General features: G+C 33.7%; 4 protein-coding genes and 1 pseudogene across 5 annotated transcripts; all 5 read right to left on the bottom strand.

The window, feature by feature from the left end:
- Positions 1–1,324: 1,324 nt before the first annotated feature.
- On the bottom strand, positions 1,325–3,725 carry LOC120132103. Its single transcript, XM_039148933.1, has 8 exons — positions 3,045–3,725; positions 2,833–2,925; positions 2,662–2,763; positions 2,506–2,571; positions 2,176–2,241; positions 2,015–2,083; positions 1,415–1,926; positions 1,325–1,351 (listed from the first exon to the last, which is right to left on the bottom strand). Exons 1-7 carry the CDS (start codon positions 3,723–3,725, stop codon positions 1,477–1,479), a joined length of 1,527 nt encoding a protein of 508 aa, XP_039004864.1. The 3' UTR covers positions 1,325–1,351; positions 1,415–1,476.
- On the bottom strand, positions 3,533–23,598 carry LOC120132158 (eukaryotic translation initiation factor 3 subunit K-like). 2 transcript variants are annotated; one of them, XM_039148977.1, is made up of 9 exons: positions 23,331–23,598; positions 22,757–22,813; positions 22,456–22,506; positions 22,281–22,343; positions 21,650–21,700; positions 21,505–21,571; positions 21,288–21,370; positions 20,995–21,203; positions 3,533–3,546 (listed from the first exon to the last, which is right to left on the bottom strand). In XM_039148977.1, exons 1-8 carry the CDS (start codon positions 23,448–23,450, stop codon positions 21,006–21,008), a joined length of 690 nt encoding a protein of 229 aa, XP_039004908.1. In that variant the 5' UTR covers positions 23,451–23,598; the 3' UTR covers positions 3,533–3,546; positions 20,995–21,005. The 2 variants fall into 2 exon arrangements, with proteins under 2 accessions (XP_039004908.1, XP_039004907.1); XM_039148976.1 differs by lacking the exon at positions 3,533–3,546 and having other exon boundaries at positions 20,869–21,203.
- LOC120132157 (probable E3 ubiquitin-protein ligase RNF217) lies at positions 9,156–10,898 on the bottom strand. Its single transcript, XM_039148975.1, has 2 exons — positions 9,940–10,898; positions 9,156–9,237 (listed from the first exon to the last, which is right to left on the bottom strand). The coding sequence occupies exons 1-2, from the start codon at positions 10,860–10,862 to the stop codon at positions 9,156–9,158; spliced, it is 1,005 nt and encodes a 334-aa protein (XP_039004906.1). The 5' UTR covers positions 10,863–10,898.
- LOC120132156 lies at positions 11,642–13,607 on the bottom strand (annotated as a pseudogene).
- LOC120132155 (suppressor of mec-8 and unc-52 protein homolog 2-like) lies at positions 15,941–19,442 on the bottom strand. The gene is given in 11 exon segments (XM_039148974.1): positions 15,941–16,461; positions 16,568–16,951; positions 17,097–17,452; positions 17,638–17,761; positions 17,848–17,916; positions 18,322–18,411; positions 18,526–18,576; positions 18,787–18,899; positions 18,991–19,024; positions 19,026–19,182; positions 19,273–19,442. Coding segments are annotated over 11 exon segments (1,710 nt in total). The 5' UTR covers positions 19,320–19,442; the 3' UTR covers positions 15,941–16,176.
- Positions 23,599–27,393: the final 3,795 nt, after the last annotated feature.

The raw sequence follows: 27,393 nt of genomic DNA, 5'->3' as shown, positions 1-27,393 counted from the left end.
TCTTTCGATTGTTTGCTTTGTTTTTTCCTCTCTCCTTTTTGCACATAACAACGGTCCTTTTCTTTAATTAACCCGCTTCCAGTTTGTTTTATTTGTGATCGTAATTTTTATTTTTCTTCTTTTATTTAATTTTTTTTTCATTCAACAACAAAATTCTCATCTTTTTCAAAAGGCTTAATATAAAAAAAAATTAAATTATATTTTTTACGCATAAATTTTCGGGTCAATTTAAGTTTTGATATTTTTAATATTATCATTTATAATTTTTTAAATTTTTTCAATCACTTAAAATGTGACATATGACACATTTATAATTTTTTATTTTTTTATTTTTTAAAAATTAAATTAATTTTAATTTAAAAAAACACAAATAAATTTAAAAATTTAAGAAAAAAAATCTCAAAATCCTTAATTCAAAGCATCCATCCCACCCGCATACCCATTCTCAAAATCCGTGTTTTCGGTGATGGGAACGTGGGGAATCAGCGTGGAAGCTTTAAAACCGTTGGATATGGATAAAAACACAGCGTGGGTAAACTATGTATTTAGTACTTAAATTATCAGTTTTAATTGTTTTAGCACCTAAACTTTCAGTTTTCAAAAACTATACATAAAGTTTAATTTTTATTTCATTTTAGCACTCTATCGTTAAAATCTTAACGCATTTAGTACCTAAACTATCAATTTTAATATGTTTTAGTACCTAAATTTTCGATTTTTAAAAAAACTTAAATATAGTTTAGGTATTAAATGTGTTTTGGTACCTAATTTTTTATTTTTTTTAGAACTTAGGTTTTAGTAATAAAATGAAACAAAAACTAAATTTTAAGTATGACTTTGAAAAAAATTGAAAATTTAATTACTAAAAGAATCAAAACTGTATTTTGTATGATTTTTAAAGAGATTAGCAAAAGTGTGCTGTAACCGTAACTAAAAATATGTTTGATACGTGTGCTGAAGCACCGACTATGATACAACTTGCATAATACCAGTGTCATCTTTATGGGATTTTTACTCGATTCTGTTTGCTTGGTCGACCTGTTCAATTGGATTGCACAATTAACTTTGTAACAATATATTGGTATTTTTTTGGGTTTCGATTGAAATAAACAAGCCAGTTTTTCCCCACTATTACTGGAGTTGCTCACTTCAATGTATCTTTTTGGTGGACTGGGAAGATGTTCCATTCAATGATTGTTTACTGAAGGTTGGCATAACTCAGAACAATTTCATAGTGTTTCAAATATACACACTTATTTATTGTTGTGGGGAACGGGATTGATTGATTTTAATGAAAAGAAAGTCTCTAGTCTCGGTTTGTATCAACAAACGATAGTAGCCTCCGACGGTTTGTATTAGCAATTTTTAGACAAAATAGAAATGGGAACAAAGATAAGCTAGTAAGTGTTCTATGTCTACTAGGTTAATTGACATATATTAGCAGTCTAGTTTGCCGTCTATGGTTTCGGGATTCAGTCATTTGGTAATGCACGGTGTGTTCACTTCCTCTTGTTTGAAGGTGTAATTGCAAACATTGGCCATGATATCAGAACTGAGCTTTCCGGGCATAAAATTGCCATCGGAGTTGACGTGATGAATACCAACACCAGGCAAGCTGCCACTGCTGTTGCTGCCGCTACTGCTGCAGGTGTTGTGAACAAGGCCATTGGAAAAGTCGTATTTCTTCCTCTCCTTGGAAACCAGAGCTGGTGATGATGAGGATGACGAAGCCTTACCATTGGATAAGGCGGCAGCGAGTGCGACCGGCATAAGGCAGAGACCTTTACTTTGTAGATATTGCACGGCCTTTGTTACATTAGATTCCAGGAGCTTAACCACTTCTTGTTCGAAAACAACTTGATCAGGAGATGGTGAAAAATCAAACCCTTCAGCAGCCAATGGGGACAGTGATAAACCATTAGATTCCTGACAAAACAGAACGTAGCCTCAACTGTTATGGTGTATACCTAATAGTGAACTTTCATCAAGTGAAGGAAGCGAGAATTTGGCACACCTCAGCTTGGCGATAAGTGACAAGAGGACCAACTGCAGCCGCTGCCCCCAACCTGCACATGCTTAATACCTGCAAATGCTTTTCAGAAATACCTACTTAATGGATGATAGCTGAAATCCAGTTAAATTTTTTTAATTGTTCTGATTATTCGAGATTCTTACCTTGACTTGGAGTTGAAGAAATTTGACATACTGTATGACTTCATCAAGTACAGAGGCCTTGTCCGTCTGCAATGTTCATCAAAAGAAGAATTATTAGTCAGCATGATCTGCAGAAAGATGAACAACATATTTGTTATACATGTTACTTGACCTTTACTGAATTGAGATGTGTGGTAAAAACTGTAGAATTTATGCATGCAGTTCATATGTTCTTACAAGAATATATCGAATGTAATTTTAAAAGTAAACAAACAAAAACAGTCATCCAGAATGTTGACAGTACAACCAGAAGATCTAATAAACTCAAAACCAATGAGTTCCAGTTAATACCTTATTGGAATTAGGTACAAGCTCTTGCAGGTTCTTCATCCTATCAGCTATCTTCTCCCTTCGAAGCTGGGTTTGAACAAATAATTGATCAAGCTCTAATCTCAAAAACCAACTCAGGGATATGAAATTTGGATAGCAGGAAAATTTAAAACTTACCCTCTCTGCAATGCTGTGTGGATCAGTAGCCTGACCTCGACGTGCTCGTACTCGAGGCTTCACAGTTCCATTGCAACCATTGTTTGGGTTAGGCGATGCACTCTGCATTAAAAGTTTATAACTGCTAACGTTGGTATCTAGAACTAGAAGTACATAAAAAGCTTAACGAACCTGCAGTGGAGACGGTAAGCCAGTCATAGTCTTCATTATCCGGTGATCGGCAGGAAAAGAGGAGTAGAGAGAGTTTTGCATATCTTGCTGTCCCTGATACATTACATAAACAACAAAAGATAATTCAAAATATAGGTTCAGGTTAAATGAACCACAACTGGTAGAACCAGTTAAATGAACCATACTAACTAAACACTGTTAAAAATTAATACCTTTGCATTGACGGATGCAGATACATTCTCAGGTTGCAGAATCTTATCAATCTCAATAAACCTGTCAATATTGCCTTCATCATCTGCATTTCCACTTTCTCCTTGAAGATAAGAGCTTTGCATTCTGGTTTGTCCCATCAAAGTGGGAAGAGAATAAACAGAGTCATAGTGTTGTAGATTCCATAATTGTGGGATTGGAGAAAGAGTTTCCAAGTCCGTAAATGATCTCCTAAACTCGGAAGATTCACCTCCATTGCAAATCATGTGCCCTCTCTCATTAAACGAAAGAGATGGGATCATATCACCACCAACTGGAAGATCAACGGCTGTATTACATCGCAGTCCCTGATTTCTAAGTCCAAAGCTTCCATTCGGCATCTCTTTCGAAGAGTTACCACTGCAATTTTCACCATCCGTTTGTAATCCACCTTCCCCGGACATCAAACCAGCTTCAACGTGAACTAGAGGTGGATTATTATCATGTGTAGCTAAACACTCCATGCTATGATTCGAACCAATCATGCTTAAAGGCGAACAGTTTCCATCATCTTGATACACTCCTAGTGAACTAGGCAACACCTGGTTTAGTTGATCAGGTTCGGTATGGAACCAAGATGACCTTTCCTTAACGTTCACATCGGACCACGAGGAGGTGAAATACGGATCGAGATAATCATCCATTGTTTACATACACAGCAGACCGTTTATAAAGCTCAAACTCTCAACTCCAACCACTTGTCAAGAATTCCACGTCTTTTCCAGTTGCTTTGATCAGCACATTTTAGCCTGGACAGGAATTATAATACAAAGGGTAAATCCTTATAATACTTATCAAATGAAACATACAGAACAATGGTAGAATGATTAAGCTAACTCTAAGCAAACGAAGTAACTTTATCTCATAGCTAAGCATTTCCAGTCTACCCTAATAAACCCAGAAAAGAGAAACATACATAAAATCTCTTGATAATCTTCCCATTTTCAAACACCCAAATCCCAAACATGCAATGCAAACAGGCAATTCACAAGACGAAAAACAAACAGATATTTGAGCAAAGTTTCAGAAAAAAAAGAGAGATCAAAATTCTAACAAGAGACTTACAGAGTGAGTGTCACTCAGTATAACTTCATTGCTTGCCTTTTTTCTCCTCTCTCTCTTAGCAGCTGTACTACAAGGAAAGAAAAGATGTTTAGCTTTTGACGTAGAAACCGCTGCTTTCTTTTTAATTTATTTTTATCCGATTTTCGATCTTTTTATCGTTTGCTTTTCCTGTGCCGTGTAGGACTTTGAACCGTCCACGTCACCGATATTATGTTCGTCCCGTTCCGTTACTTGCGTAAATTTTTTCTTTTCTTTTTCCTGGAAAAAGGGTTCCGTTTCGCTTTTTGAACATGCCGTCGCGATAGCCCACGTAGGCGAGTTGTTCCTGTTACGAAATTAGCCTTGAAATGTAGCAAATCATTGGTTGTTGTGGATAAAGTAAGTGCATTTTCGACATTTCGATCAATGAGAAGTTACAATCCCTCTCTGAAAAAATAGATTCTAACTTCTCGTTTTGTAATTTTTCAATTAAGCTGAGTTTAATTGGTTTCTTAAAATAATTATTTGTTTTTTTTAATTTATGATATAATTCTTAATTTATCATATCTGTCACGCCTAATACAAAAAATAAGTGCATAAATTATACATTCAAATATAATTTGGTGTTTAAAGAAATTCTCGTTAAAAATAAGTGTTCAACGTTTTTTCGGTTATACTTTTAGGAGTCTATTGTTATATTTTAATTTTTTAATTATACAAATATTATTTTAAAAATATCAAAAAAGTCAAACCACCTTCCTCTCGTCGTCCCTCTCCTTCCCGTCGTCTCACTTCCGATGACAAACGGTCACCATCGGTTGGGTTGGTTTGAAGCATGACGAGGAGCACAGCGGTGGCGACCTTGTAACTTACGGATAACTGTAACTATTGAAATGGCCATAAAATATAAACAAAAAATCTAAAAATCCAATCACCCTTTGTGGCGTTTTTTTACGACAATAGATGCAGTTTTACGATGGGTGGGGGACTAGATTTTGGTCACGGTGGCGAGATGATTCTAATGGTGTTAACGGTGATGGTCATAGACTGGTGGTGGCCGATCTACGAGGGAAAATGTAAAATTTGGGGGGATTTATTAGGAGTATTGATTTTTTTAAATAAAATAATTTTTGAAACTTTATATGCATGACATGTGTTAGATAACGATTGTTATAGTCCAAACACATAAAAATATAATGTTGGAAATGTTAGTCACTCTTTTTTTAACGAAAAATTCCCTAAGCAATTAATAATATTTAACTCTTTTTGACAAATCAAATCGTAATTTAAGATATAATATTAAGCCTATCTTGTAGGTTACCAAATATAAATTATAAAAATAACAATAAGTCATGCATAGGTTGGGCAACGTCCATGTATAAATCAACGTCTATGGATAAATATAAACGTCTATTTATCTCAAGTAGGGATGGGCATGAGAGTCAATTCTGATGGATTTCAACTTAATTTTATTCGATTGGGTTAGTTTTTTTTTTAATTAGGGTCGAATTTGAGTTTAAGATGAAAAATACTCGATCCAACTCTACTTGAAAAATACATGATACAAGAAGAAGGATGATGATGATGATGAAGAGATGGTCAAACTCTTCAATAGATTCAAGAGATTTATGACTTCTAAGGAAGTGAAGCATAAATCAAGCAAAAATAATGGTCCCCGGTATTTTGATTTTTTAAATGATTTTATGCTAAAAATCTTACTCTCTATTGTTGTTTTGAACCATTAAATTTGAATTATTTTTATATAACAAAAAGGGGAAAAATATATGTTTGAAAAATTCAATTTCAATAATGAAAAATGAGAGCTTTAATATTTTTTAAATATTACTCATTTTCATTAAATATTTTATTCAGGGGTTTTGCCAAAAAAAAAATCAAATGTTTTGTTATATTAAAAATGGGAGATTGTTGAACTATGTTTTATAATATTTTGATATAACAAATTAAGACAAGTGTTTTTTGACTTGATTGAATTTGTTCAAAGTTTTCAAAAATAGTTCAAAGTCCATTAAACTATAATTTGAACACAAAACAGTTTTCTGAGTACGTAGTACTGATACTGTTCTTACAAATCGGTACTACATGAACAATACATATATTGTTCATGTGGTACTGATAACAAAAGTAAGAGAAGTATCAATAGTACCAGTTGTTTTCCAAATTACTCAAATTCCAGAATGCGAAATAGGTACCGATACTCAAGGGGTATCAATACTACTTTACATAGAGATATCGATACCATGAAGCATAGTATCGATACTGGTCAAGCTCAACGGTCTTCAACGGCTAATTTATTTAAATATTACAAAGGTAGTATTGATACTCATTAAAGGAGTATCAATACTCCATGTTCTAGGCAGTTTTATTTTGTACAAAATTAATCTCCAACGGCTAGAAACGATCACAAACTCATTTCAACATATAAAAACAAGTTGATGACACTTGAAGAAGTATGACAACACCTATCCAAGCAATCAAACACAAGAGAATAACTTTTCATTCTTATTTTCCTTTCTCTTGTAAATATTAGTATTTTAGTGAGCTTAATTTTTGTAAGCATCTTCCTTTAAGATGTTTTCTTTTTTACATTTTTATTCATTTTGTAAAGGGGATTGGTTCTAGCTTAACTTTTGAAAAGCTAGGGAGTTGTAAATGTTATCTCTTTTCCCTGGAAAAAGAAAGAACAAATTAGTGGATTTGTTAAAAAATCCTAAGTGAAAAGCTTAGGTAGTGAATATAGAATTGTTTGAGAAGTCGAATCACTATAAATCTTTGTGTAAATTGTTTCATCTTTATACTCCTTAATCCCTAAATTCAAAAAGCCAATTCACCTCTCCTTGGTAAATTATTCGATTGTTCAATTGAGTTTCGTCAATCCCAACAATTTATAAATTATTAGTTTCATGCGCCAATTTAATTTAAAATCTTGATGGAGCAAAAAAACTATAGTCACCTCTCTTTTCTCTCGACCTAGTTTTCTTTCAATATTTTTGTGTTGTCTTCTTATTTCTTTTTTATCTTTGTTTAGTTGGCGGCGACACCAATCTTAATGTTGATTGTTGGGGAATATTAGTTCTCTTATTTTTTATATAATGTCTTTATGTTTTTTTCTTGCGTCTTTTTAATTTTGAATAAGAATATATGTCCTTGTGGCATAATTTTTTTCTACTCTCGTGGTACGATTCTCATATTATTCGATACGTTTTTTCGTATACCTTTGCAGTTGTTTTAGTTATCGCCATAAAAACAATCACAACATTTATTTTCTAATTGATTAGTCGGTGGTCACGTATAGTCAAATCCCATCTTTTTGTAAAAAGTTGTTTTCCAATGTAATCAAAATTGTGTAGCGAAACAGTTTGCCAGATTATTTGGTTCGCTCTCCACTCCTTTATTACTTCGTCAAGCGTCTCATTCGACAGAGAGAAGGAGTTTGTATGAAGATTATTGAGTTTTGATATTGGTAGTCATTCTCAATGGAATGTTTTAATTTTCTTCGTATTTTTAGGTTTATTATCTACTTTTATTCGAGTATTTTAGTTACTATTGTCTCCAAATTTATCATTTTATTCAAATGCATTATAATTTTGATTCTTTCCATTATTAATAAAATATAGTTGTCATTGTTAAAAAATTATTAGTTTTAGTATTTGTTAAGTTATTAAATTTTTCAATATCAATGTAAAATCATGTTTATATATATATATATATATATATAAACAATAATCTAATAAATAAAAATTATTTCATACAAATTAATAAATTATCAATCATGTTTATGTAAAATTATTAGTTTCAGTATATGTAAAAATTATTAATTTTTATTAATCTAATTTTTATTACATACAAATTAATAAATAAATTATAATCTAACTTATTAATCAATTATTACATTAAAAAACAAACTTATTTATATTTAACGTAATTTTATATAATCTAATTTCTAATCTAATAAATCATAATTAATAAATAAATTATTTAATAATTCTAATTAAAAAAATTTCAATATAATAATTATAATTAATATAAAAAATTTAATTTAATTATTATGATGAACAATTTATTTTAAATTTTAAAAAATTCTCTCTTATTAACTTTATCAATTTCAAATTATTATATTTATAAAACTTTTTAATATATTTTATAAACTACAACTTATAAAAGGTAATGATCATAGTTTACAATGTACATTAAACTATGAAGATGCATTTTATCGTACTATAATATTATAAATTTATAATCTCACTATTTCATTAATTATAACTTTCAAGTTAGTTAAATATTAGATCAATTCAATACTAATAGGATCATTTATAGGTTGTCAATTACATACAACGTTCATAATATGTCAGATTAATAACATATCAGGTAATATCAGTTATTTATTTACCAGATGAATCTCATGTTCGAGTTTAGATCAGGTCAAACGCAAGTTAAGTTCAATTATCATATTATTGATTCAATTCAGATTCAGATCGTTTTCAACTCGAGTATAGGTCGAGTTCAAATCTAAATTTTCCAAATCCAACTTGGATTCATATTAACACTAATACAAAATCACACCAATTCCGAATACCACCGCCTAAAACCACAAATAATTCTAATTCAAGTCGATTTCAATCAATTTTGTGAATCGGATCAATTTTTTTAAATCCTCCCCACCCTTGTTCTCCGCTTAAAATTTTGTCCATGTACATGGTTGATAGCATTTAGCAAAATATTCCCATTACAGTAAAAATTGTATTAAAAAAATAATTATATTCATTTGAGAAAAAAATTATTTAAACACTAATGTGAAAAATGTGTCTAACTTAGATACCGACTTAATTTTTTTAAAAAATGTAAGCACTAACTTGAAAAAGAATACCTAATACAAGTACCAAATATATGAAACAATTTCAACATTGTATCAAATGGTTGAGAATTTCTAAAACAAATATTATCATTTATAATCATCCTAAATTAAGAAAAATTAAATTAATAAAATTGAGGGCCAAAAAAATCTTTCTATATTAACGTTTGCATACAAAGCAATAATGATATTGATGATCCACTCGGGTTGATCCACAATCGTAGCAAAAAGCAGCTCCACATCTGTTTTACACATAATCTGATATCAAGAATCTTAAATATAGATCATAAAAATATTTTAAAAAAAAAGGAAAATCGTGAAAATAAAAAAATCCAGAAAGAACAAAACATCATTTGATGAATTTGTAGGAGAGGTTTAAAACAGAATCCAAATTTCATTACAAGCTTGCAATACATATGATACCAAAACAGTATACGGGTACTAAAGCTCTCTAAGTAAATTTTGGTGTTGGGCCGACAATTTCCTAATAAATAACATATTATAACTACGACCAGGGATTTAAATTACGATTATAATCACATTTTCAGTTGTGTTGTATTTATTGTGATTACGAACATAGCATTATTGCTATAAAACGATCGTAATCCGATAACATACATCTATTTAAATCCTTAGTGGCTACTATACCAAACTAGCAGACTTTTGTCATTTATAAAGATAGCTTTGGATTAGATATCAGCAATTTTTTAAAAAAAATGAGTAATGCTTGTTAAAACCTAATGGAAAACATGCTGCATGTATGTATGTATGTATGTTAAACAGACATTGCCATCAAGATTTCCTCATTCAAATCCAGAACCATAGGACATATGCATATAGCAAAGTAAACCAAAGATAAGGCACAAAACTGATAGATTAACCATTGTGAAAACGAAAAAGAAAGTGCAAGAAAAAACCCAGAGAAACAAAGCTATGTAGCTAACCTGCAGCGCATAAACCTACAGCCTTGGGTTCTCTCAACAACGAATCTACATGTAGGGCACCTACCCCACTTCTTTTCCTTGGCAAGCTTCATCAACATGATATCTTCCTTCTCTCGTTCATCTTTATGCAACCTTTGAAATTCCCCACATTCAATCTCAGCATGCCAAGGAACTTTACACTGCGCACAAAACAGCCTCCTACAATTAGGGCATTCTGATTCCTTCACGGCCTCTCCTCCATCATCAATCAAAAGCGTGGAACAGTCTTTAAAGGGACAATAAAAAGGTTGAGACCCTAAAACCATGGCCTCGCATAAAGCATCCCCCCAACTATCGAAAACTTCTTTGGGAAGTATATTGCGACAGTACTCAGGTTCTAATGAACCCTCACAGTTCTCAACGGGACAATTTATAGCCGTAATCTGGGCTTGTAATTTGGAAGCTACGTATTTGATCACGCAATCGATACAGTAAGCGTGAGAGCAACCTTTGATGTTAAACAACTCGTTTGGTTGCTTGGGTTCGACGCAGATTTCGCAGACAAAAGATGGGTCTTGGTTGGCTTTGGAGTTTGATGACTCTCCCGGTTCAGTAATGGAGCGATCGGTGAAGGGTTTCTTTTCTTTTTTACAGAAAGGGGTGTTTGGGGCATCGGAATCAAGTACGAACAAATCATCATCGTAGTTGGCGAGGTCTATGAAGTTACTAACCGGGGATCTGGCGCAAATCTTGATGGAAAATCGGAGGTCGATTTCTTCACTGTACTGTTCGACGTAGATTGGGTCGGTTTTGGAGTTGCCTTTGTCTTTAATGGGTGTAAAACAAAAGGAATCGCTTTCGAGGTCAATGATCTCAGTTTCCTTTTGAAATCCTGATCTGCTTCGCTTCTTTATTGATATTTCTTTATCAATGGTTGCCATCATGATGAAGAAAATAGCAGCTTTTCTAGAATTTGAAATTTGTACCCTCTTTTTGCTGTAGGGGCTTTTTCTGTTCTTCTAGGGTTGATTCGATATTTTCGACTTCAAGATGACCGTATTTAATTACCTCGATAATCCCGATAGAAATACAATAATAGTAAATATTTTGAATAATATTGTATGACAGTTCTACCGTATTATTAATCATTATTGTTCAAGTATAATTTGATAAATTGAAAAAACTATGTTTTGAATTTAAATTATAAATCTTTTTGATATTTTATTTCAAATTAAATGTTAAATATAATTAAATTATTTGATAAATCTAAATCTAAAGAATGACATAATTAAAAAAAACAAAGTAAAAATATTATATATACCATTTATTAAATAATAAATAGATCCTTACCTATTTAGCATATTTTATATTTATTTGTTAAAAACTTAACTAATAATTTGAATTGTTTGCTAAACAATTTAGAATATTAAATCATTAAAATTAGCAATTTCAATAAATTGAGTTATCAAAAGCGTAATTTCGGTTATTTAAGGAACATTAACCCACTTCAACTGAACGAAACATTGAGACTGAATTCATTTGTTACGAAGATTAATGATTTTTAAATTATTTTGTAGGACGTCATGACTTCGTGATCTTTGAATTTTATCTTGCGACGTTATGTTTCAATCAAGATTATGATTAAGGTAATTGAATGGTCTGTTTGACACTGTAGAGACATTTGACCCACTGCGAAATTTGATTTGTATAATGGACGTAAACAACAAACTGTACAGTCACAGATGGTGTTGGAACTAACAACGTAGGCTGGAGTGAAGATTACCCAGAGCAGCATACAAGGGCTCAGCAGCTTTTGGTCCGTCCACGGTCCCTATGTCGGCAGTGGTGAGATATGGGTCGCCGTAGAACCGTAGGTTGGTATCCATTCTTGTTGCAACGATGTTTCCTTCTAACGACACACCAACAAACGCCCCTGCAAAATTTGCAACAAAATGGATTGTCAAATCCACCAACTAGGCAAAAGAAGAGTATAAATGCATTGCAGGATGAAATACCTTTGCTACAACTGTAGGTATAGCACATGCCAGAGCCACTATCCCCTGCCCGAAGATCTGCTTCCACCGCTCTCCCCACTGGTCCTGCAGCGGCACTGCAGCCAGCACCAAGAGAAAAATGCATTCGACTACAGAATGTCTTCACGGCTTTTGAATCATGAAGCACAATTATAAAATCCATGAGCTCACCCCCAATCTATGGAACAAATATAAACAACATTTAGCTAACACACCTAAATGCTTAGGAACTTGAAAGGCAAACGACCTTTTTAGCTGTCCAGACATGTATATTCAGATGCTAAAACAGGTATATTTCAGTCGATTAAAAGTATACCTGAGCACCCCATCCTAAACCAACTGACAACAAAGCTGATGGGGCAGACCATGTTCCGTCTGACCTTCGGGCAATAACAAGACCAGTCCCAACTTTGTATGCAACCAGAACTCCAGCTTTAACAACAGTTAGAATAGCTAAGCTTTTGGCTCCTTTCAGAACTGCCAATGGTATAGATCTCTCTGTATTCCACCTAGCAACCTGTCCAACTCAACAACTGTTACTAGAAGCTTCTGACAGTGTCAAAGCATAGTCTTTAATCTCTATGCAACTCCAATATACAAAAAAAAGTTATTTTTTAAGCTGAAGCAACCAGGTAAAGAAATGGTGTCTTCTAGTTGGTGATTTCAAGATGCAAAACCATACCCGGAAAAGCTTAATCAAGTTGGATAACAATAGGGAAGGAAATCACAAGGTCAATGTAAGTTTTAGACAAACAAAACTATTTTCTTGCATGAATAATGACAATGAGGATCTTACCTGGCAATAGCTTTTCAAGATATTGGATGCTTTGTAGATCTCATGTTCCATGGACAAACCAACTGGCAAGTTCAACCAAAAACGAGTACAGGCCCAGTCCATGACATCATGTTTAGCTACTTGCGCAGCATTGCTAATGGTATTGATAAGAACACCCTGCAATGGATCAAGCCTATCATAGCAATAATCACACACCCTCTGGGGGTTTCTTTCCCTAAATTTAACAGGTAGTAAGCATCTTCCCTTAGAACACGCTCTGCAGAAAATCCCTCCACAAAACCGGCAATGATGTCTTCCACGTGTAAGTGCAGTAAATGGAGCACTGCACTGCATGCAAACTGTGGTAAAACTATCGGGAATCCACTCCGAAGGCTCAGCTTCCAAAACCTCTTTATATGCACTATAATCTACCCCACTCGGCTCCAGAAGCGGAGGGGCACTTGGTATATAAACAAACATTAAAACTTTGGTATTGCTGATTCACAGAAACGCTCGAGGAGCCTTTGTTACGCCCAGTTACAATTGCAACAAACCCACTCAACACATTCTTCAAGTTCACCTCTGGATACAAGCCATTTTGCATTGAACTACGGACATCATCACCAGAATCATATCCTCCATCAATAAAATCATCGGAATCACTCGGAAACCGATTAAAATAGTCATTCTTCATCAACTTTGAGCCAAATGTGACAATACTCTTGTCTTGGGGCTCAGTCCAAACAGAGCCGCTATAATCATCATCGAATCGATACACATTATTATTTCCCTTTTCTAGCTTCGGAAGCGAAGAATATGACGCCCTACCCTCAAAGCTTGCCATGCAAACGAATCAGCAGGAAGCAGGCTACGAAGTTCAACAATCACGGAAATTCAGAAATTGATACCCGATTTAGCCGCCCATAAAGACCCTAAGCAACAAATAATTACAAATTTGGCAAATTAAGTACGAAACAAATATATCACATAAACAAGAAATACCTTTTTTCCCCTTTTCCTATACATGATTCAAACGGAGATTTTGCACAAAATCAAAATAAAACAAAAGTTCTTCGAACCAGGGTTTCACGGTGCAAATTTTAATCGTAATTTACTATTTGAATGCGGAAAATAAAAAATAGAATTTGGGATAAAATCCGTACCTTTTTGGTGTGAGTATGTGATGATTAAATATACGAACAGAAACCTTATGTCGAAGCCTAAAACCTTCAATCTTTTAACGATAAAAACAAGAAGTAGGAGAGCGAGACTTTTCGTCTCATGTCTTACTTATAGGTCTGTAAATGAATTGAACGTTCAGCGAAACGTTCATGAATCGTGTTGTGGAAAGTTTGTTTATATGCGTTTATTTATTAAATGAACGAACATGAACAAGATTTTGTGTTCGTTTAAACGAACATGAACATAGGTATCGTTCGTTCATTTACGTTCGTGAACGTTCGGTTATGTTCGTTCGGTTATGTTTGTTTATGTTCGTTCGGTTATGTTCGTTTATTTATGTTTAACTCAATCTTCTTAAATCAATTTTGATGACCAATTTGTATGTATCTTAAAAATATTAATTAATCTGATATTCTGATGACCAACTCCATAATTAATCCAATTTTTTTTGGAAAACCCAACAATATTAACATAGTTTAGTTCTTTTTGAACGATCCATAAGCTACATACCTAGCACCGTCACATCTACTGCGTCGGAACCCTATGTGACTGCGCCACCAACAATACTTATGTTCGTGTTTTCGAGTTGAGTTGGGCTAACTTTGAAAGTTTTCGAGTTCGAGTCGAGCTCAGTAATACTCGAGCTCGACTTGGCTCGTTTACACCCCTAGTTAGGGTCTCTAATGTTTATGTTCGTTTATGTTCGTGTTCATTTATGTTCATGTTCGTTTATGTTCGTGTTCGTTTATGTTCGTTTATTTATTAAATGAACGAACATGAATAAGTTATATTCCTTAATAAACGAACATGAACAAAAAAAAATTTGTTCGTTTATGTTCGTGTTCGTTTATTTATTAAATAAACGAACATGAACATACTTCCGTTCATGTGCGTTCGGTTCGTTTACAGGCCTACTTACTTATGGTGGAAGCCGTTCGACTTCGAGGATAGGAAGAACGAAAACAGACGCACGGTCATTGCAATTTGTACGAAATCTAAGGGAATAAACTACACAAGATACCACTGAACTTTAGATCGAATATTGTTTATACTACTAAAATTTTAATTTTTTCAATTATAACACTAAACTTTGATTTTAACTTCAATTATACTAATGGACCTTTAAAATCCAAACAGTGTGATGACATAGACAAAATAGCATCGTTTTTGTGTGACTTAATTCTTAAAATGGCATTTTTTAACCATTAAATATTATAGATGTATCGGTTTTGTTACTAAACCTTTAAGTAGAACGTTTTTTGGCACTGCACCTTTTCTGATGTCCTCGACATCATATTATCTTCTGTTACTGGTCGTCTTTCGTGATAATATCAATATCATAATATTTACATTTCACTCCTCTTTCTTATCATAGAATTGATTTTCCACAAAACAAACTCAAAATCAACGAAATTAAAAAATAGAGTGATTTTGGAGACTTTCTTATGTTTGAGGAATTTTGAATTTTTGTTCGAAAATTCGAATAATGAGGAACATTATTTCGAGAAGACAAACAACATACCTCGAAATTGGTCTCGTCGAATAATTACTAAAAGATATCAAAGTATTGATATGTCAAACTTTTAAATGAATTTTGATCGATTTTGAGTAGATTTTAAGAAAAACTTATCTCGGAAAAAGAAATGAGTAAAATACCTCAATTTTATATCAATCTTGTCATAAAAATAACTGATAACAAGTGATGATTGACTGCCTGCGGCAACCAAAACAAATGGCCTTTGAAATTTAATTTGGGGTATGTTTGAAAGAATTTAGACCTAACCAAGAAAGAATGAGGATTGAATTAATTAATCATAATAACTTCCAAACATTTATAAAGAAATATAATTTATTGTAATTACACAACTCGTGAACTGAGGGATTTTAAGTCTTAAATAAGTCATCATTTGAATGTTATTCAAGAGTTCTGTCCTCTCCATACATGAACCAATTTATTGCAAAATATCCCATTTCCATCTTCCATCAATGAACCGGAGGGGTTAAATGTTTGGTGGCTTCTAATTAGACATAATTCAGAATGAACTTTTATATCTCTAACATCATTATGTCATAAGCATAAATGAAATGATACAAAAGCATCCTGCCAATGGTCGACAAAGCAACCACCCCAAGAGTTGGTTCGGGCTTAGTTGGTGGATGCTTCTTCCTTTTGAAATGGCACTCTTTGCCAATGGCCTACCTTCACCATAGAAATTACCATATAATCACTCATGTCATGCTAGCTTTTCGACCTTGGTACAGGAATTTTTAACCTGATATCCGAAGTTTCTTTCCAGGTTGTACATCATCGCTATGGTTTCCACCTTCACCACCACCCGAGTCTTTCTCCATCTTCTTTCTTGCCAGTATTTTGTTAATCTTGTGTAACTCATTGTTGAGCTTCTGGTCCTTGTTTTGCTTGCGTGTCTTCCTTCCATCTTGCATCTCCACTCCAAACTGGAAAGCAGCTTTTGGCATTGCTTCCTTCTGCTCATTGTATGTTGCCCATTCTTCCTCTGTTTCAAAGTCCCATCGGTGAAGACGACCCTTTGCCTGTTGAAATCATTTTAATAGTAGCATAAACATCACGAATCTGTCAACTAAATAAAAAAAATAAACGAATAGCAGCCTTCAAATTAAGGTGGACAAATAGGCTTACTCGTCCTCCCATATCCATTTTGGACAAGTCATCTTCGTCGTCACTGTCAACAATCTCACGGTTATACTCCTGATAACCTGGATAGCATTCAGAGTAACTCTCAGATATGAAATTAGGATCCTTCTCCCGAGCATCCCTCTCCCTTAGTTGCTGAAGCCTTTGGTCGTCACGCTTGAACACAGATCCCAATCCTCGATCCTTCTCTTCTTGAGTCATATATTGTGGATCCTGTGGAATGTTTGATCCCGCTTGTACCTCATAACCTTGCATGTTACCCTGTATGTATTGCTCGGGATAAGCCAACTGCTCAGCATATTGGTAGTCCTGCCACTCTCCTTGGTATCCACCAGCCAAGGCCTGAGTTTGCAGGGCATTATAACCATTCTGAAACCAAACAGACAAAAAAATTATTCTATAACATTTCAATAGCTAAATATGAATTGAAAAGTAATTTTAACTATTTAATCTCCAAAATTTTCTATAACATTTTTCTACATTTTGCACATATAAACTAGAAAAACGAACTTACCAGTTCTTGCCATTCCTGAGAAGCAGCAGAAGGTTGGACTGGGCCATAAGCAGGTTCAGGAAAGTAAGAAACTCTTTCCTTATGTCGAGGCGACTCTTCCATATCCTCTGAAAGAGGGCTTGGGACTGCATCTTTCTCGGGACTATTATAGTCAACACCATACCCCACAAATATATCATCCTCTTCTGTTCTAGCAATAGTGGGGCCTTGCTTCTCCCTCAAATCAGGATGATTTTTCTTAGGAAGGGGTGGAGGCGGAGGCAAAATTTCCCTTTCAGTTTTACCATTAGACATTCCATCATTAGGCTTTGATGACTTTTCTTCTTCATAATATTCACCAAGAGATGAAATCTTCCCTTTAATGAGAAAAAAGAAAACATTAGTCGCAAAATAAAATGATATATATTAAGAGCAAAGAAAAACAGAAAAAATAAATCGCAACAAAAGCAATATACAACATATACATTTGTTGATCCAAAACTGAACCCATATTAAAAAGTTTGCCTTCAAATTATAATAGACAACTAAAGATAGAAAATACCTTTTGCATCTCTTTCCTTCTTTTTCTTCTTGAGAACCTTCCCAGATGACCCAAGGCGAAGATATGACAGAATTTTAGCAATTCGATCAAGCACAGAACCATCAACATTGACAGTAACCATTTCCTGCACAAGAAGTTTATAATAAGCATCAGAAACACCATCTAGCATCAAATAAAAAAAATCCCCAAATAAATAATGAAAACACAGACATCTGGCACTGGACAGTCAGCTTTACTCCTGTGCAAGGTGGTTGGAATATCATTAAAATACCCACCCTCCTGGGGAAAAAACAAAAAGGAAAATTCAATCAGGAAATTGGAATCATGAGATTAAAATAGAGAACATTCAACAATGCTATATGGGCAGTCATGGCTAAAACTTGGCACAATTATTCAATTAATCTCAAATACTTGTACAGTAACTTCAAAGAAAGTATATAAGATGAATGTTTCTACTTCAAAGTCGAATAAGCATATAAGTTTTAAGCAACAACTGAACCGCCTAAATGCTACACAGGCAGTCATGCCTTCCCAGGACAACCAATTCCAGCATATGATAATGTGCAGGTATATTTGCAAACATGAACCACTTACACCACTAAATGGTCAAATTGCATGCATGGAGTTCTCATAGCAATCGTCTTTAAATAACACGAACAGAGTGGGAATGTCTAATATTCTCACCATGTTAAAAATAAACGTCGTTCGACCAGGTAGAAACATTTCATTTGTCTTCGTAACAGTTTGAGGTTTCACTATCCATTGATACACTGACTGAAAACAAATTAAAAGATGTCAATACAAACAGCTCCCTAAACCAATAAAAATAATCTTTTTGTAAACTATATTGGAAAAATTATTCCACAACTCAAGATGAAGTTATTGCACCTTAGCAGTGGCTGTTCGAAATGATAATTGCTGGGCTTCTTTTGATTTTCTGTCCGAACAAAAAAATTGTTTATAAAACAATTACAAGATTATTAATTGCACAACTAAAAGATAAAAATGGAAATTATTGAACTTAAATATAATTATAGCGCTATATCTAACATTAGCGAACATTGTACTGCATATAAGTAATGACTGCATAAGCCTAAAAAATTGACAACCTTTGGTTTGTACTGACATGAAACCAAATAAAACTTAGCCAGACTTTCCATCAGTTTCTTCCTCAGCTTCAGGCTTCCTGTCAATCTCACTCCTAACTTTGTTAAGCAAAGCATAATCCAACCCTTTCACCAAATGGGTGTGTTCCACATCACCTGAATGCCGCAGACACCATCAAGATAAGAAAATAAATTGCACGCATCCAACCAATCAAATTATTAATATTTTTCATAAACGAAAGCCCACCTCCGAGGTACTTGCTCTTCTCGATAGATAAGAATGAAGGTAGAATCTCACCGAAGATCGACTGTTCCAGGAGGGGCAACAGCATGAAAGGAACCTAATTCAGTTGGTTCATAATCTGGATTTTGATCCTCTCTTCGCTCCTGAGCTCTGTCTCTGTACTTTGGTTGCTCTGGTTCTTCCGCTTTCTCCTCTCTGCACAATTGATTTCCATCTCATCAAAGATCCAATTTCACGATGTTTAAATAAAACGAAGCATTGGATAAGAAAGCAACGTATACACACTTGCGACGAGCGATTTTCTCCTTGTAATACTTCTTCGAGGAAGTCATCGATGAAAATTCTTAATTTGTCAAAGGTAATTAAGGACTTCACGCCAGAGTACCGACGATTGTAAGAGTTTAGGGTTTTGATATAGTTATGTTCACTATGGTCAGGGTTTAGAGGATTGGGGATAAAAGTGAAACTGTATTATGAATTGGAATTTTGATATAGCCTATTATTGGACGAAGGAGTCCTGAATTACAGAAATACCCTTTCTTGGGTACTTAAAATTTTGTTAATTTTCTTTTTTTTAATAGCTTAATAAAATACCTAAACTATACCACAAATTTATTTTTCGTATCTAAAGAATTTTTGCGTTTAAAATAGGTATTTATCGTTTCTAACGTTATATTTTTAGGTGTTTGGATTGTAATGACCAGTAAATTTAACATTTACTCAACACGTGTCATACATATAAAAATTCAAAAAAATATATTAAAAAAAGATTTAATATTATAATTGAAAAAACCTTAATATTCTACTATCGATCGACCACCATCGATTAGTGGTCGTCACTGTTAACACTATTAGAATTGTCTCACCTTCGCGACCAAAACTCAATCCCTAATCTATCATGAAATTGCACCAATCATAGTGAAAAGACCGGCAAATGATCGTCGATTTTTTAAGTTTTCCTTCGTTTTTTTCGACGATTTCGACAGCTACAACTAGTCGTACATTACACGACTGTCACTATTGAGTTTCTCGCTATGCTTCGAACAAAACCCAGCCGGTGGTAATCCTTCGTCATTGTCGGAGGTGGGGATAAGGGGAAGAGACACGAAGAGGGGGTTTATTTTTATTACTAAAAAATAAAGAATAGAAAAATATGATAATATTAAGCTAAAAGTATAACGAAGAAAATATTATACACCTAATTTTAATAAAAATTTCTTTATATATCAAAAATAATTTGAAATATAATTTAAGACATAAAAGCTATTTTTTTGGGGGATGTTTGGTAATTGGATTCGAAATAGGACAATCCTACTGGGCTTTGGGTGGGGTTCATTGAAAGCGGCACTTGATGAATGCTCGCCAAGGGAAAACGCAGCGTTTATATTTCCTTTTCCTTTTCCTTTTTGGAGCTGCTGTTTTCTCATTCTGTGAACAAATATATTCAGAACATTTTTAAAGTTTATAACAATCAGCATTGAAAATGTCTTATGTCTAATGTGTGGAATTTTAAACGCTCCCTGCGAAAAATTCATTTTTTACTGACAACGCAAATAAGTAATCATGCGTTATTTATTGAATGCAAAAAAAAAAAAAAACGAAATAATTAATTTTGAACCAAAGCTTCATGGTAAATCAACTTCTACCTCTACCTCTACCTCTACCTCTACCTCTACCTCTACCTCTACCTCTACCTCTACCTCTACCTCAATGTAATTTTGTGGTTGGAAGAAATTCTTTCTGGCATTTTCAAACAAAAATCCAACACATTAAGTAAAAGCATAATAAATAACTAGATTCTGAATTTCTGACAAGTGACAAAAAAGAAATCAGAAAAAAAAACCCCATCCAAAGCTAATATTTGAGATGGTTTGACAAGGCTATCTTAAAATAGCTTGTCCTTGTTCTTGTTCTTGTTATATATATCCAAGACAACAAAGACAAAGGTCGCAATGTCATGAAAACACGGGGGAGGAAATTACTCCCAACAATGGTCTTCCTTTCTACTTAAGAGAGGTCTAACCAAGAATGGGGAAAATACGGGTGATGAGCTCCAATGGAACCGTATCAGCAGCACTTTTCTTCAGCTCGGGATGATTAAATTCGTTCCTGGGTAAGACTATCAGTTGACCCTGGCCCTTCTCGAGAATCCAACCATTGTTGGCTGCCTGGTGTTCAAGGAATTTATCCAAGGATAGGCCTTCGATGTTAATAGCCTGTCGAGCGACCAAACCAATGCATAAGTTTGATGTATCGCACATAAGAGGTGTCCAATCACAACTTAAATGAATATCACATACCTCAGCGAGTACAGATCTTGGAATCTTTTGATAAGTCAGGGAGAGGACATGGATAGCATATGTCTGGATTGCTTGCTCAAAACCTGGGATTCAATCCTCTAGTAAGTCACGCACACAAAATAGAGCAATAAAAGAACAAAAAACCAACTTGACATCCCGTAGGTAGATGTAATGCTCATCTATGCAAAGAAAAATGCATCTCGTCGCAGTTGATTACCTGGCACAGCCTCAACTACATGACGACTTTTAGCTGCTTCATCCCAGAACTGACGAAATCTTCCTGTCTACAAATGATGCAGGTATAAACAAATCATCCACCTAATCACTGTTCATAATATTACTGAAATATAGCAAATAAGTACCTCCAGATAGTGGGATAAAATAATCAAAGCCTTGAACTGCTCCTCCATTTGCTGATATGACATGAAAAATGTTATTTATAGTGACAGAAACTTACTGTGAAGCAAACTCTTTACTGCTACAAGATGGAATGATGAAACAGGAAAAAAAATAGACTTTACAATTATCGTGTCTTTGACAAATAATCTGGTGACCAAGTAGTTCTCACAGGTCATGGCAAAACATACTTATGACATTAATTACTTATCATGACTTACTTTATCGGTTTATATAGAAATAAGCAAGATTTACTCACCGTAAGGAACATAGGCAATTTTTTTTTCAAGTTTAACAAAGAGAAGTACACAACTTAATATTTACTGCAATGACTAATGAATTTTGCATTATTTTCTGGATAAAAAGAATCTTTAATTTCTCAATTTCCCCAGGATGACAAGGTTATTATTCGCATATAGGGAAGTGATTTCTTTGAAATCAAGATTGTTATCGTTCAAAAGTTAAACAAAACTTGACGAGCACAAAAGCCAAGACAGGCAGCCTATGCCATCACCCATTCAAACATGCTTAATAGCTGGTGTATAAATGTAGTTGAGATGGAAATCTAAAAGGAAAGATACAGAATGAGAATGATACCACTCGCTCGGGAATCAAAAAGAGACAAAGGTTAAAATCTGGAGCTGGCATTGCCATGAGAGCCTGAAAAAAGCAGGATGGAAGGAGGAGAAGACGGCATTAGAAACAACATTACCTAGCCTAATAATAATCCAGTACATATAGTAATTATGTATAAAGAAGAGCCTAAACATACCTTAACCAAAATGCGAGCAACAATTTGGGTGCTCACACGGTCAGGCTCAAACTACAGGGAAAGAAAATATCATATTAGTGACAACTGACAACTAAAATAATAGCCAACTTTTTAAAACCCAAATTTTGATTCATCAAAACTATAAATGGTGAACAGTAGGAGATGCAAATAGAAAATTAAACCCTGTAAAAAAAGTTACATTCTACAAGAATATAGATACTTGTTGCTATCTCTTCCATTTTCCCTCTCTCGTACACACGGTCAGCCCAAGACAAGAGAGAATATGAGCAAATTACAGTACCTGGTAGAGACGAAGAAGGCATAGATTTGCTTCCAGACTGTATGTTTGCGATGAAACCTGGTAAAAGACAAGTTGTATAATCATTTTAGCAACTTCGACAAAATGTGAGTTGCCCTTATAGTTAAAGGGACAAACTCGGGACACTTTTTCAAACAGTATTAAGAAGTAAGAACATATTTAAGGGGCTCAACCTCATAATCTACATTAAAACATGAAAAAAGAAGTACATCATCACTAATGCTCATGGCTAGGGGACCCAAACAGAAACTCATAGATTTTATCAAATTTGAGAGGGGTCTCAGAACAATTCAATGTAAGACGCTATCAGCCAATGATAAGAAACTGTAGGTCATCATTAAACGGTCCTAATTAAAAGATTAAAGAAGCAAACAAATCTAAGTAGCCGTAATGACAGTATCTAATAAAATCAAAGCTGATTCCAACACCATCCAATCAAATACAGAAAGACACAAAATACGGATACGTAAGAACTTCAGATCAATCACATTAAAAAATATCCCAGAAGAAGAAAATCTATAAATCGAATGGCTGATTAACAAATAGAGAGCAGGACCTGCTCATTAACGTAGTTCTCGAGATCAGATAGGATGTCGGGATTGTAAGGATTGACGGCAACAAGCTGCTCCACCGTGTAAGAAACCTGTTGTTGCTGTTTTGGAGTTTCTCTTCCCATTTTATTTTCTTGCTGTCTCTTTTTCGAACGGTGAAGCTAGCAAAGTGAGAGGGTAAGGGCCTACGGCTCCGCTTCTTTTTCAGGCTCGGCGACGGCGAAAACCCAGAGGCAGGAAGAGAGCGAGTAACCAAGGGTCTAATTAGGGTAAAGCCTGCTTGGCACTTTCAGCAACGAAACATGTTAAAGTACTCATATACCCCTTTATTTTTAGGTAAACTATGCTTTTAGTATTTAAACTATCAGTTTGATCCGTTTTAGTACCTAAACTTTTTTTTTTCAAAACCATATATAATGTTTAATTTTCATTTTAGTATCTCGTCGTTAAAAAATTAATGTGTTTAGTATTTAAACCATTAATTTTTATCCTTTTAAGTACCTAAACTTTTATTTTTTTAAACTTAATGTTAAATTTTGAATGAGATACTAAAATGACACAAAAACTAAATCTTTTAATGACGGTTAAAATGAAAAAAAAACTAATATTTGGGTATAATTTAAAAAAATAAAAATTAAGTATTAAAACAAACAAACAAAAACTGATAATTTAAAAACTTTGGATCAAATGAGTTGATTTGCAGTTTACCTCATGAAAAGGTTTGGGCATAGCCAAATTAAATATGGGCTTTTCCATTATCAAAAGCCCAAATTATTGTTTAAGTTCATGCGAAACATTCTTCATAAATTAACAAAAGGGTGAACTATATTAGATACCACTTAATTTTAGACATTATATCGTTTACACCAGTGAATTTTCGATTTTGTCAATTATAGCACTGAACTTTAATTTTTGTTTCAATTATATCAATGGACCTTTAAATCATTAACAATCGGATTAAAATGATATAGTTTTGGTGAGATGTCTACGTCGACGGTCATTAACTACGTCAACAGCCATCAGTCATGTCATCGAGTCGTTAACGATTTAACGGTTCAGTAGTATAATTAAAACGAAAATCAAAGATCGGTGCTATAATTGACAAAATTAAAAGTTCAATGGTATAAATGACATAATGCCTAAAGTTCGGTGATATTTGATGTAGTTTAGCCAAAAAAATCTTCAAATCTCGAGCCAAAATCCCACCATCTCAAACTTCCAATCTTACATATACTGGAGATCGGAAGGTGATTATTCCGTGGAAGTTGAAAATCGGGTCTTTGTTTTTCATCACCAAGCACATGACTTTTTTTTACAAAAAAGGGGTTTATTATTTAAATGGTGCAAGTTTAGTCCCTATGAAAAGAAATAAGAATTTTATATTTTTGAGATAAGCATTGTCGTCTATATCAAGTTTGGATAAAAGGGTCTGTCTCACACTAGGAAGAAGTTCTTTCGTCAATTTTTGGGTCACCCTTTGCCAGCAATTTTGGAACAAATGTGGGGTTTTACCACAAATTGGAAGTGTGTTGAGCGATCTGTGTTTAAACAGGCCAAAAAGCAAACAAAGAATCTTGAACTAAACCCAGGCGAGATATAACGAGGATCAGAGATTTGGTATTCCGATTAAACTTGATCATCAAGTCGGTGGGTTTTGAGCCCCACCAGATTTTGTGGGTGCAAACCATGCAAAAACCAGCATAACAATTGCCTCACGCAACAATATTCAACCTTATTTTCTATAGGTAAAGTACATCACCGACTATGGGATGTTGTTTTGTTGAAAGTGTCCGAGTATTAAAAGTTACAAAATGATCTTTCGAATATAGGGTGTTGCTTTGTCAAGGCTTTCGATTATTAAAAGTTACAAAATGATCATCCGACTATTCATTATGTTCTGAACTCGTCTTTTTCCGTTAAAAAATTAACGGAGGGCTAAGCAGAATGTTAATATGTTGTCTGAGATATGATAGTCGTTTGATATTTTAGGATTAGATTTTATTACATCTCAGACATCATATTATCATCCAGCTTAAACCGCTGTCAATTTTTTAACGAAAAACGATGAATTTAAAATATAATAAATAGTTGGGTGACCATTTTATAAATTTTAATAGTGAGAGGACTCAAAAAAATAACATCATATAATTATGATACAATTTTATAACTTTTAATAATCGGAGACTTAACAAAATAACACCGTATAGTCATGTACATTCGAAGAAAAAACCGGCGACTAATCGTATTAGGTTTAAGCCCAATATGAAGACAAGAACAGCAAGTTCATGGATCCAACTCGCAGCACCGAAAAGGGAAAGAAAAATGTACAAATCATTGGGGAGTCGGATAGGTAAGAGGTGACGCTTGGAGTGTAAGAAAAGTCATTAACCGATGACAAACCTAATTTTAACAAATAATTCCCTATCTATGCCCTCACAGGCCAATGACTATAAATATAAACAAACTGCCCACCCGGATGATCATTGGGTGCGACTTTTATATGGTACAATACAAAAGGGGTTAAGTGACTATTATCGAACGTCAATGACCCAACGTCTCTTTCATGAGCCATAGAGCACACAAATTCCTTGGGAGAAAAAAAGTTTGTTTGTTTGGTCCTCTTTTCCCTTTCTGATGAGGGATGAACCCCCCATCTTTTCATGCGTTAACAGCACGCAAAACCCTATATGCTTTCAACTTAAAACGATGGAAAAGTATATGTTTTTTCTTCTATTTGTTCTTTATTTGGTTGTAAAGAAATAATTCATTGAAAAAACTAAGAGTGACACGTCATAAAAACATTGGGTCACTTGGTCATTAAACTATTATTTTTTATAAAATTATCACTAACATTACATATATGATAATAATCAATAGTTAAAAAATTAATAATGAAGTTTATGTGGTTTTTTTTTTACATTTTTTATTGTTACGTTGTGTTCTCTCTATATCAATAACCCGCGTGTCATTATTTCTAATGATATATAGTTATAATTAGAATATAATATTGAAAATAATTTTGTTAAAAATAATATTTCAATGACTGGTGATGTAATTTAGCCAAAGTTTGATAAATTGTATCCCCAACAATAGTTCCTGAATAATGAGGGTGCCGCCTTTTTCATTTAAAAGTATCGACCATGAATGTTGCGACACTCACAACGTCCACGTGAAAATAAAACCATATTGAAAATTACTTTTGAACGACAAGCATGTCGTAAATTCAGTCATAGTCCACATCACCACATATGAAGGTTCAGATATCTTCTAGGTTGTACGACCAAATTATTTATGTTGAGATGGTTGTTATTCTTACATGTCCTAAATTCGAGGATCATAGATTGTAAGTAGGGATGACAAAGATCAAATTTGAGCCGGTTTTTTTTTTGTTAATTTGATTTGACCCGAAAATATATATCTTCTACCTGAATTCGATCTAACTGAAAAATTACATATCCTTCACTCGATCAAAAAATATATATCATTCACTCGACTCCAGTCCGATCTGACTCGAATTTTTAGAATATAAATCCAATTCAACCCGTTCCGACTCGTAATTAAAAAGAATTATTTTTAAAGAAATTATATTATTATCTAAAGGTCGGATCGAATCAGAGTTTTTCACCCTATACTTGAACCTACATTGACTTGACTTCGTTCCCTTAAAAAATCTGACTCGATCCGAACCCGATTTTTTTTAAAATAAACTTATTAGATTGGGTCGGATCAAAACCCACCGATTTCGGGTTAAATTGCCATCCCGAGCTACAAAGATGATAAACTTTCACTGTTAAATTATTAAATTTTTTTAAAACATACATTATTTTATAACTACATTCGATTAATAAAAAAATGTTTCAAACTTGCTGATTTGGCAACATTTATTTATCATTCACTTCATAACAATCGCCACTTCTAGCATTTAGTCATTGCAAAAATACAGCCCGGATTTGAGCTTCATTCCTCGTATCATAATTTCTTTTCAACAGCGTATTAAAAATAAAACAATTATTTAATGCATTAATTAATGAAATTATATGAATTAATAAATTATATCGAATAATACAC

Source organism: Hibiscus syriacus, unplaced genomic scaffold (genome assembly GCF_006381635.1).
Source record: "Hibiscus syriacus cultivar Baekdansim isolate YM2019G1 unplaced genomic scaffold, ASM638163v2 tig00110557_pilon, whole genome shotgun sequence".
In the NCBI taxonomy this organism is placed as follows: Eukaryota; Viridiplantae; Streptophyta; class Magnoliopsida; order Malvales; family Malvaceae; genus Hibiscus; species Hibiscus syriacus.
Note: the sequence above shows the minus strand (reverse complement) of the source record. Positions and strands in the feature narration are given on the sequence as shown.

What these genes read in the sequence shown, in the direction of transcription:
- LOC120132103 (XM_039148933.1), bottom strand. Translation starts at nt 3,725, where the DNA reads ATGGATGATTATCTCGATCCGTATTTCACCTCCTCGTGGTCCGATGTG. An exon ending in CTGCATCCGTCAATGCAAAG is followed by an intron (nt 2,926 to 3,044) that starts GTATTAATTTTT and finishes GTAATGTATCAG; the next exon opens with GGACAGCAAGATATGCAAAA. An exon ending in TTCTTCAACTCCAAGTCAAG is followed by an intron (nt 2,084 to 2,175) that starts GTAAGAATCTCG and finishes AAGCATTTGCAG; the next exon opens with GTATTAAGCATGTGCAGGTT.
- LOC120132157 (XM_039148975.1), bottom strand. Translation starts at nt 10,862, where the DNA reads ATGATGGCAACCATTGATAAAGAAATATCAATAAAGAAGCGAAGCAGA. An exon ending in TGTAGGTTTATGCGCTGCAG is followed by an intron (nt 9,238 to 9,939) that starts GTTAGCTACATA and finishes TGTGTAAAACAG; the next exon opens with ATGTGGAGCTGCTTTTTGCT.
- LOC120132158 (XM_039148977.1), bottom strand. Translation starts at nt 23,450, where the DNA reads ATGGGAAGAGAAACTCCAAAACAGCAACAACAGGTTTCTTACACGGTG. An exon ending in TTTTGATTCCCGAGCGAGTG is followed by an intron (nt 21,701 to 22,280) that starts GTATCATTCTCA and finishes ATGTCATATCAG; the next exon opens with CAAATGGAGGAGCAGTTCAA. An exon ending in CAAGATCTGTACTCGCTGAG is followed by an intron (nt 21,204 to 21,287) that starts GTATGTGATATT and finishes GTCGCTCGACAG; the next exon opens with GCTATTAACATCGAAGGCCT.